Genomic DNA, 11,857 nt, shown 5'->3' on the forward strand with positions numbered 1-11,857 from the left:
AGGGGGTGACCCACGTGATGGAGATTGCGCAGGAACCGGTTGCATAGTTGTTAGGCAGCCTCCAGTCATTGATCGAGTTGTTATCGATCGAGTTGTTATTGATCGAGTTGTTGTCGATCGAGTTGTTATCGATCGTGCAGGAACCGGTTGTGTGGCTGTCACGTGACTTCGAGTCATCGATCGGGTTGTTATCGAACGGGTGGCAACTGGGAGCCTGGTACGGGTGGTATGAGGCTGAATTGTCGATCGGGTTGTTGTCGGGGGCTGAGTTATATATCGATGTGTTGCCATGAGACGGGAAATCAAAGGTTTTCAAGTGTTGGGTAATCTTTGACCATCATCCCGTTTGTTGAGGCAATTGGGTCGTTTTTCGATCTCGAGTGCTTCACGGATTATCCTACATGTGAGGGTTTTCTCTGCAGAGATGGTCTTGCATCCCTCAAAATCAACGTTATGTCCCATTTCAGAGTAATGTTTGAATAGGGCAGATGTTGGATCTCCTTGGCGTATTGCGAGTTGGTGCTCATATACTCTGTTAGTTATTTGTCTCTTGGTTTGTCCTATGTATGTTCTAGAACATGCGGAACATGGTATCTCGTATACACCTTGAGACTCGTTATCGATCGTATCTTTTGGAGTTCTAAGAAATTTGGAAATTTTGTTATCGGCTGTGAAAACTGTTTTCATGTCCTGTTTTTGTAGGATGCGACTGATTTTGTCAGTGACGCGTTCGATGAAAGGTAGAAAACCTTTATGAGGGAAATTTTCTGGAGGATTTTTGGGCTGTTGTGTTTGGGTCTGATGTCGGTTGATGGCTTTCTGAACTTGTTGACTGTTGTAGCCATTCTGTTGTAGGGCGGTTTGGAGGATGTTGATTTCTTGTGTAATGTGTAGGCTATCTGTCAGTTTTATAGATCTATGGATTAAGGAGTTCAATACGGAGTTGATTTGAGACGGATGATGGTGTGAATTTGCATTCAGGTAGCGGTTTGTATGGGTTGGTTTTCTGTAAATTGTGTGTGTGAAGGAATCGTTGGATTTTGCTACGAGGATATCTAGAAAAGGGAGTGAGTTGTTGGTTTCAACTTCCATAGTGAATTTGATATGGCTATTTATATTATTCAGATGATCAAAGAAGTCTTGGAGAGTTTCGGGTCCATGTGGCCATATGACGAAGACATCGTCCACATATCGAAGCCAGCAAGTAGGTTTCAGGTGGAACGATTCGATCGCGTTGGTTTCAAAATCATCCATGTAAATATTAGCGATGGCTGGAGAAAGTGGAGATCCCATGGGTGCACCTTTCACTTGTTTGTAAAATGTATCTTGAAAGAGGAAGTACGTGTTCGACATGCAATGATTTATAAGGGTCAATGTGGGTATGTGATGTTTGGTTTCCAGTATTTCAAGGGACTCTTCGAGTGGAATATTGGTGAGGAGAGATACGACGTCAAAACTGACAAGAATGTCTGACTCATGGATTTGATACGTTTTTAAGGTTTCGATGAAGTGGAAAGAATTCTTTACATGCGATGATGATTCTTCAGCAAGTGGTTGAAGTGTAGAAGCTAAGTATTTAGCAAGATTATGAGTTGGGGATCCAAAGGCACTGACAATTGGACGAAGAGGGATGTCCGGTTTGTGAACTTTAGGTAATCCGGACAGGGGGGTTGGATGTTTGTTTGGGTGGGATTTTGTGTTGGAGAAGAAAAAACAGTTTTTTCTTCTGGGTATTGGTCTTTTTGCACTTATATGATTTGCCTTTTCGATAGAGATTCTAAGATAAGGGTTCCAGATAAAAGGATGAATGTTAGCAAGTGATAAAATTCCAAAATGATGATAAAGTGACGAGTTGGTTGCATCTAAATTTCGTCTGATGTTGTGGATGGTTTTCCGGATTGAGGCATGAATGCACTTTGCGAGGATGTTCACGGTTGAAGGTGAACCATCTGGGTGTTTTAATCGAAAATTTGTAGGAATAACCTTGTTGTATCGGCATGACTTGAGGAATGTTAAGTCACAAAGAAGTTTGGATCTGCGAATTAGGAGGGATGAATACATTCTGGAAGATTTCAAAATATCCTCTCCGTAGAGGCTTGAAATATGTTCGGATAGGTTTCCGAGGTAGGAAATATTTGAACTTTATGTGTTCCGGATTGGACCGCGTCCTTAGAGACGAGTGTCGGGATTTCTCCCATTTGCAATAGGATCAAAGTGTTTGAATAAGCGACATAGAAAGAAATAACCAACAAATGAAATGTACAACAGAAGTCAGCCGTCCATTTGTGGTTACAGCTGCAATTGACCTTACCTCGCGGGAAGTTATAGCTACATAGCTACCTGCGTGACATCCAAGTCCAAGAAAAAAACAATGTGGAATGGCTTACTTGGATAAATGTTCATTAAACCAAGAAAATGGAAATAAGGACAGGCCCCCAAAGCAGAGTGGTTTCCATGGACACGTGAGTCGGGATTTCGCCATTCTGCAATGAGACAAAAAGTGTTAGAATAAGCTACATTGAAGGAAATAACAAACAAATGAAATCAACAACAGAAGTCAGCCGTCTAGGGAAGTGATATACTCAGACACGTGTGTCGGGATTTCGTCCCTCTACAATAGGATAAAACTTAATAAGCAACATTGAAGGAAATAACAAACAAATGAAATCAACAACAGAAGTCAGCAGTCCATTTGTGGTTAAAGCAGCAATTGACCTTAGCACGTGGAAAGTTATAGCCACTTGCGTGACATCCGAGTCCAAGAAAACAACAATGTGAGAAATGGCTTACTTGGATATTTCTTCATTAAACAAAGAAAAACGGAAAAAGCACAGTCCCTCAAAGAAAAGTGGTTTCCTTCGACACGTGTGTCGGTATTTCGCCCTTCTACAATAAGATAAAAAGTGTTGGAATCAGCAACATTGAAGGATGAAACAAACAAATGAAATCAACAACAGAAGTCAGCCGTCCATTTGTAGTTACAGCAGCAATTGAAGTTACCGCGTGGGAAGTAATATCCACCTGCGTGACATCCGAGTCCAAGAAAACAAAAATGTGGAATAGCTTACTTGGATAAATGTTCATTAAACAAAGAAAATGGGAATAAGGACAGGCCCACAAAGCAAAGTGGTTCCTTAGAATCGTGTTTCGGGATTTCGCCCCTTCGCAATAAAATAAAAAGTGTTAGAATAAGGAACATTGAAGAAAATAACAAACAAATGAAATCAACAACAGAAGTCAGCCGTCCATTTGTGGTTACAGCAGCAATTGACCTCACCACGTGGGAAGATAATATAGCCACCTGCGTGACATCCGAGTCCAAGAAACAACAATGTGAAAAATGACTAACTTGGATATTTCTTCATTAAACAAAGAAAAACGGAATAAGCACAGTCCCTCAAAGAAAAGTAGTTTCCCTAGTATCGTGTGTCGGGATTTCGCCCCTTCGCAATAAGATAAAAAGTGTTAGAATAAGCAACATTGAAGGAAATAACAAACAAATGAAATCAACAACAGAAGTCAGCCGTCTAGGGAAGTGCTATCCTTAGACACGTGTGTCGGGATTTCGTCCCTCTACAATAATATGAAAGTGTTAGAATAAGCAACATTGAAGGAAATAACAAACAAATGAAATCAACAACAGAAGGCAGCCGTCCATTCGTGGTTACAGCTGCAAATGACTTTACCACGTGAAAAGTTTTAGCTACCTGCGTGACATCCGAGTCCAAGAAAACAACAATGTATAATGGCTTACTTGAATAATTGTTCATTAAATAAAAAAAAAGAAATAAGCCCTGTGTTTCCCTTAGACACGTGTGGTGGTATTTCGACCCTCTGCAATCCGATAAAAAGTGTTAGAATAAGCAACATCGAAGAAAATGACAAACAAAACAAATCAACAACAGAAGTTATCCGTCCATTGGTGGTAACAGCAGCAATTGACCTTACCACGTGGAAAGTAGTAGCTACCTACGTGACATCCGAGTCCAAGTAAACAACAATGTGGAATGGCTCACTTGGATAATTGTTCATTAAACGAAGAAAAAGGGAATGAGCACAGTCCCCCAAAGCAAAGTATTTCCCTAGACACGTGTGTCGGGATTTCGCCCCTCTGCAATGAGATAAAAAGTGTAAGAATAAGTAACATTGAAGGAAATAACCAACAAATGAAATCAGCAACAGAAGTCAGCCGTCTAGGGAAGTGCTATCCTTAGACACGTGTGTCGGGATTTCGTCCCTCTACAATAATATGAAAGTGTTAGAATAAGCAACATTGAAGGAAATAACAAACAAATGAAATCAACAACAGAAGGCAGCCGTCCATTCGTGGTTACAGCTGCAAATGACTTTACCACGTGAAAAGTTTTAGCTACCTGCGTGACATCCGAGTCCAAGAAAACAACAATGTATAATGGCTTACTTGAATAATTGTCCATTAAATAAAAGAAAAGAAATAAGCCCAGTGTTTCCCTTAGACACGTGTGGTGGTATTTCGACCCTCTGCAATCCGATAAATAGTGTTAGAATAAGCAACATCGAAGAAAATGACAAACAAAACAAATCAACAACAGAAGTTATCCGTCCATTGGTGGTAACAGCAGCAATTGACCTTACCACGTGGAAAGTAGTAGCTACCTACGTGACATCCGAGTCCAAGTAAACAACAATGTGGAATGGCTCACTTGGATAATTGTTCATTAAACGAAGAAAAAGGGAATGAGCACAGTCCCCCAAAGCAAAGTATTTCCCTAGACACGTGTGTCGGGATTTCGCCCCTCTGCAATGAGATAAAAAGTGTAAGAATAAGTAACATTGAAGGAAATAACCAACAAATGAAATCAGCAACAGAAGTCAGCCGTCCATTTGTGGTTACAGCAGCAATTGACTCACGGAAAGTTTCAGCTACCTGCGTGACATCCGAGTCCAAGAAAAACAACAATGTGGAATGGCTTATTTGGATAATTGTTCATTAAACAAACAAAAAATAAGAACAGTCCCTCATACCAAAGTGATTTCTCTAGACACGTGTGTCAAGATTTCGTCCCTCTGCAATACAATAAAAAACGTTAGAATAACAACATTGAAGGAAATAACAAACAAATGAAATCAACAACCGAAGTAAGCCGTCCATTTGTGGTTACAGCAGCAATTGACCTTACCACCTGGGAAGTTAAAGCTACCTGCGTGACATCCGAGTCCAAGAAAACAACAATGTGGAATGGCTTACTTGGATAATTGTTCATTAAACAAAGAAAAAGTGAAAAAGCACAGTCCCCCAAAGCAAAGTGTTTTCCTTAGAGACGTGTGTCGGGATTTCTCCTCTTTGCAATAAGATAAAAGTGTTTGAATAAGCAACATTGAGAGAAAAGACCAACAAATGAAATGTACAACAGAAGTCAGCCGTCCATTTTTGGTTACAGCTGCAATTGACCTTACCTCGTGGAAAGTTATAGCTACCTGCGTGACATCCGAGTCCAAGAAAACAACAATGTGGAATGGCTTACATGGATAAATGTTCATTAAACCAAGAAAATGGAAATAAGGACAGGCCCCCAAAGCAAAGTGGTTTCCTTAGACACGTGTGTCGGGATTTCGCCAGTCTGCAATAAGACAAAAAGTGTTAGAATCAGCTACATTGAAGGAAATAACAAACAAATGAAATCAACAACAGAAGTAAGCCGTCCATTTGTGGTTACAGCAGCAATTGACCTCACCACCTGGGAAGTTGAAGCTACCTGCGTGACATCCGAGTCCAAGAAAAAAACAGTGAGGAATGGCTTACTTGGATAATTGTTCATTAAACAAAGAAAAAGTGAATAAGCACAGTCCCCCAAAGCAAAGTGTTTTCCTTAGAGACGTGTGTCGGGATTTCTCCTCTTTGCAATGAGATAAAAGTGTTTGAATAAGCAACATTGAAAGAAATAACCAACAAATGAAATGTACAACAGAAGTCAGCCGTCCATTTGTGTTTACAGCTGCAATTGACCTTACCTCGTGGAAAGTTATAGCTACCTGCGTGACATTCGAGTCCAAGAAAACAACAATGTGGAATGGCTTACATCGATGGATGTTCATTAAACCAAGAAAATGGGAATAAGGACAGGCCCCCAAAGCAAAGTGGTTTCCTTAGACACGTGTGTCGGGATTTCGCCAGTCTGCAATAAGACAAAAAGGGTTAGAATCAGCTACATTGAAGAAAATAACAAACAAATGAAATCAACAACAGAAGTAAGCCGTCCATTTGTGGTTACAGCAGCAATTGACCTCACCACCTGGGAAGTTAAAGCTACCTGCGTGACATCCGAGTCCAAGAAAACAACAATGTGGAATGGATTACTTGGATAATTGTTCATTAAACAAAGAAAAAGTGAATAAGCACAGTCCCCCAAAGCAAATTGTTTTCCTTAGAGACGTGTGTCGGGATTTCTCCTCTTTGCAATGAGATAAAAGTGTTTGAATGAGCAACATTGAAAGAAATAACCAACAAATGAAATGTACAACAGAAGTCAGCAGTCTATTTGTGGTTACAGCTGCAATTGACCTTACCTCGTGGGAAGTTAAAGCAACCTTCGTGACATCCGAGTCCAAGAAAAAAACAATGTGGAATGGCCTACTTGGATAATTGTTCATTAAACAAAGAAAAAGTGAATAAGCACAGTCTTCCAAAGCAAAGTGTTTTCCTTAGAGACGTGTGTCGGGATTTCTCCTCTTTGCAATTAGATAAAAGTGTTTGAATAAGCAACATTGAAAGAAATAACCAACAAATGATATGTACAACAGAAGTCAGCCGTCCATTTGTGGTTACAGCTGCAATTGACCTCACCTCGTGGGAAGTTATAGCTACCTGCGTGACATCCGAGTCCAAGAAAACAACAATGTGGAATGGCTCACATGGATAAATGTTCATTAAACCAAACAAATGGGAATAAGCACAGGCCCCCAAAGCAAAGTGGTTTCCTTAGACACGTGTGTCGGGATTTCGCCAGTCTGCAATAAGACAAAAAGTGTTAAAATGAGCTACATTGAAGGAAATAACAAACAAATGAAATCAACAACAGAAGTCAGCCGTCCATTTGTGGTTAAAGCAGCAATTGACCTTAGCACGTGGAAGTTATAGCCACCTGCGTGACATCCGAGTCCAAGAAAACAACAATGTGAAAAATATTTTACTTGGATATTTCTTCATTGAACAAGGAAAAACGGAATAAGCACAGTCCCTAAAAGAAAAGTGGTTTCCTTAGACACGTGTGTCGGGATTTCGCCAGACTGCAATAAGACAAAAAGTGTTAGAATAAGCTACATTGAAGGAAATAACAAACAAATGAAATCAACAACAGAAGTCAGCCGTCCATTGGTGGTTACAGCAGCAATTGACCTTACCACGTGGGAAGTTAAAGCTACCTGCGTGACATCCGATTCCAAGTAAACAACAATGTGGAATGCCTTACTTGGATAATTGTTCATTAAATGAGAAAAAAGGGAATAAGAACAGTCCCTTATACCAAAGTGGTTTCCTTAGACACGTGTGTCGGGATTCCGCTCCTCTGCAATAAGATAAAGAGTGTTAGAGTAAACAACATTGAAGGAAATAACAAACAAATGAAATCAACAACAGAAGTCAGCCGTTCATTGGTGGTTCCAGCAGCAATTGACCTTACCACGTGGGAAGTTATAGCTACCTGCATGACATCCGAGTCCAAGAAAGCAACAATGTGGTATGGCTTACTTGGATAATTGTTCATTAAACGAAAAAAAAGGGAATAAGCACATTCTCCCAAAGCAAAGTGGTTTCCTTAGACACGTGTGTCGGTATTTCGATAAAAAGTGTTAGAATAAGCAACATCGAAGGAAATGACAAACAAAACAAATAAACAACAGAATTCAGCCGTCCATTGTTGGTTACAGCAGCAATTGACCTTCTCACGTGGGAAGTAAAAGCTACCTGCGTGACATCCGAGTCCAAGTAAACAACAATGTGGAATGGCTTACTTGGATAATTGGTCAATAAATGAGAAAAAGGGAATAAGCATAGTCCCCCAAAGCAAAGTGGTTTCCCTAGACACGTGTGTCGGGATTCCCCATCTGCAATGAGATAAAAAGTGTTAGATTAAGTAACATTGAAGGAAATAACAAACGAATGAAATCAACAAGAGATGTCAGTCCATTTGTGTTTACAGCAGCAATTGACCTTACCACGTGGGAAGATATAGCTACCTGCGTGACATCCGAGTCCAAGAAAACAACAATGTGAAAAATGGCTTACTTGGATATTTCTTCATTAAACAAAGATAAACGGAATAAGCACAGTCCCTCAAAGAGAAGTTGTTTCCTTAGACTCGTGTGTCGGGATTTCGCCCCTTTGCAATAAGATAAAAAGTGTTAGAATAAGCAACATTGAAGGAAATAACAAACAAATAAAATCAACAGAAGTCAGCCGTCAATTGGTGGTTACAGCAGCTGTAGTATGTATCAGTATGAAGAACCTGTATATTTTCATACTTGAGACGACAAGGTCCGTATAACCAAACACCATCTTAAAATATAAATATATTTACTATGTTTACCCTGGTCGATCGTGTTGTATTTATCAACTCGCAAGGTTGTTGTGAATATACAATATAAATAGTAAATATATATCATGTCGCTAGATACATAAAGTAGTAAGAATGATCTTATTGAATAGTAGTCTGTAATTCATTCATTTGATGCTCACATTCTTGAATTACATCATGTGAGTTTTCATCTGTGATCAGTACAATGTGCAGTAAGAAATAAATACCCTTTGATGAGTCTGGAGAGCATTAATTAACCATTCCTTCAACTGTATAACGATTGACCGAACCTACCCTAGCTGGGTACATCACATGGCGATCCTGCCAGTCCTATACAGTTAGAGGACTATGGTTCTTATCAACATTTGGGTATGTGACTCCAGTAGAAGATCCTAGTTCAACCACCAATCCAAGATGGGATCAGGACAATCCAAAAAAGAAGAGATAATGATTGCCCAAACAGGGAATAGTGCAGCCACTTCAGAAATTGCAGCCAAGTCCCTGTCAGTACCAGAAATCCTTGGAGTAGTTGCATTCCTGCTGGTATGTGTTGGAGCCGTTCTGTATCTATATTGGAGAGTCAAAAGGGCCATGGAAAAGAAGATACAACTCGAAATCAGAAAAAGCCACCAGGATTTGGTATAAAAAGAGTAAGAAAAATTCAGTTTCCTCTTTGTTATGTATGATTGTCCATGGGAAGTGATGAACTATATTCTGAGTTGAGTGGTGTGTCTCTTAAATTCCTTGAAAATATCAAGAAAGAGCCGCGGGAACGTAGGCAACGGGCCGATAGAGTAAATAAATTTTTAAACGAATTAGTCAAATTAGAATATAAATTTAATGAATTGAATGAAGCTGTTAGGTCGGATCCAAATTTTCTCAAAGCATTGAGTCCTCACCAAACAAGCATAGCGAATTCACTTTCAGAAGCTAGGAAATTGCTTAACGAAAGATCAAAATTTATTGAAGAAAAAATTAATTCAGAAAAATTAATGATGACTGAGGAATTCGATTTGAGGACAGCATCCTCTTTATTGCCATCTATGACTGATGCAGAAGAAGCTGTAGGAGAATATTCAGATACTAAAGGAAAAATAAAAATTAAAGGTATAGCCGGATCCACATCTTCCATGGGCTCCGCAAACATCTCAATTATTTTTAAAAATGCAAGATTCGCTCACAATTTTTCAGTTATAAAGTCCTTTGATTCAAGTATACAAGGTGTACTAGGATCAGATTTTTTCAAAAAACAGAAAGCAGTAATTGATTACGAAAATTTCATCTTAAAACTAAGGAATAATAACGGAGAAACTGGAGTACCGTTGAAATCCAAAGCTGAACATTATACTATTATACCACCTAGATGCGAAATAATCCATTGCTGTCATACTGAGGAAACAGAAGAATGTGTTATTCTAAACGAACAAATAGGCGAAGGCGTTTTCATCGCGGGAATGATCGCAAAACCCGAAAATGATAGAATTCCAATAAGATTGTTGAATGTGAACGATAGAGAAGTAGAGTTGAAAAATTTTCTTCCAAAACTTGAGAGTCTTTTGAATTTCGATGTAATAAATTATAGTAGAAATGAAATATCCGTACAAAGAGTAGATGAAATATTAGATTCAATTAATATGAAATCATTGAACAAGGAAGAAATAGCTTCCGTCCAAAAAATTTGTGCCAAGTATGCAGACATATTTCATGTAGACGGTGATCCTTTAACGGTTACTAATTTATACCGACAGAAAATTGTACTGAAACCAGAAGCTCAACCAGTTTATGGAAAACCGTATAGATTACCGCATTCGCAGAAAAATGAAATTCATAAGCAAGTAGAGAAAATGATACAAAACGGAATTATAGAGGAAGCCAAATCAGAATGGTCCTCACCGCTACTAATCGTACCAAAGAAACCGGGTAAAGACGGAGTTAAGAAATTTCGAGTAGTATTAGACTACCGATTACTGAACAAGCAAATTAAAGATGATAAATTTCCATTACCAAACATTACTGAAATACTAGATTCCTTGTCCGGAGCAATTTACTTTTCTCATCTAGATTTAGCGCAAGGATATTATCAGTTAGAATTACATCCCGATAGCAGATTATATACAGCATTCACAACTGAAAGAGGGCAATATCAAATGAAAAGACTAGGAATGGGATTAAAAACAAGCCCCAGCTCATTCTCAAGGCTTTTGACAATATCAATGTCAGGTTTGAATTATGATTCATGTTTTATTTATTTAGATGATTTAATAGTCTTTGGACATTCTTTGCAAAATCATAATCAAAATTTAGTGAAAGTATTACAACGCCTGAGAGAGGTTAATTTGAAATTAAATTCAAATAGAGGCATTTCACGATATCCTGTACCTAAAAGCTCTGAGGAAGTAAAACGTTTTGTTGCATTGGCTAATTATTATAGGAAGTTCATTAAAAATTTTGCAGCAATGGCTCAACCGTTGAACAACTTGTCACGAAAAAGAAAAGTTTTTCAATGGACGGAAGATTGCGAAAACGCATTTCAAACCTAAAGGCAAGCACCTATTCTTCAATATCCAGATTTTTCAGAGAATAACGAATTTATTCTTAAAACAGATGCTAGTGGATTTGCGTTAGGTTCAGTTTTATCGAATTCCAATGACCATCCAATAGCCTTTGCTTCGCGAAGTTTAAATCCAGCAGAAAAGAACTATTGTACAATTGAAAAAGAGCTCTTAGCAATAGTTTGGTCAGTAAAGCATTTTAGACCTTATTTATATGAACGGAAGTTTAAAATCTTAACCGATCACCGGTCACTGATCTATCTGTTCAATATGACTAATCCTTCTAACTAAATTCCGTTTGATTTTAGAAGAATATGACTTCACGGTTCATTATGAAAAAGGTTCAGAAAATGTTACAGCAGATGCCTTATCGCGTATTAAAATAGATTCGGACGAACTCAAAGAAATGACAAACGAGGTAGTTGGAACCATAAACGTCATGACGAGATCCCGAACTAAAAATGAAGTGGGTTCTAAACAACACGAGACGAATGCCTCCGATGGCAAAAGGATTGATCACCCTGTTGTTGTCGAAGTTTTAAAACGTCCAACAGAAAGTGTTGAGTTGAGACCACTTTCAGAAAAAGAATTTCGTAATTTGAAAAATCATCATTTAGAGAATTTCAATGAAAATTTAATATATAATGTGAATTCACAAATTATTTTCATTAACCAGAACATCCGATCAACGTACGACTTAGGTACATCGTTAAGGAAACTGGAAAAATAATGCGCAGAAAATAATATTGTAAC

The 11,857-nt window shown here is 38.5% G+C and overlaps 1 protein-coding gene across 1 annotated transcript; it reads right to left on the bottom strand.

Moving 5' to 3' along the window:
- Positions 1 to 312: 312 nt before the first annotated feature.
- Positions 313 to 1,353, bottom strand: LOC123675351. Its single transcript, XM_045610701.1, has one exon. The coding sequence runs from the start codon at positions 1,351 to 1,353 to the stop codon at positions 313 to 315; it is 1,041 nt and encodes a 346-aa protein (XP_045466657.1).
- Positions 1,354 to 11,857: the final 10,504 nt, after the last annotated feature.

This window comes from Harmonia axyridis, chromosome 3, assembly GCF_914767665.1.
Source record: "Harmonia axyridis chromosome 3, icHarAxyr1.1, whole genome shotgun sequence".
NCBI classification, from domain to species: domain Eukaryota; kingdom Metazoa; phylum Arthropoda; class Insecta; order Coleoptera; family Coccinellidae; genus Harmonia; species Harmonia axyridis.

Bases quoted from the DNA above. Each gene is read 5' to 3' on its own strand.
- LOC123675351 (XM_045610701.1), bottom strand. From the start codon at position 1,353: ATGTCGAACACGTACTTCCTCTTTCAAGATACATTTTACAAACAAGTG.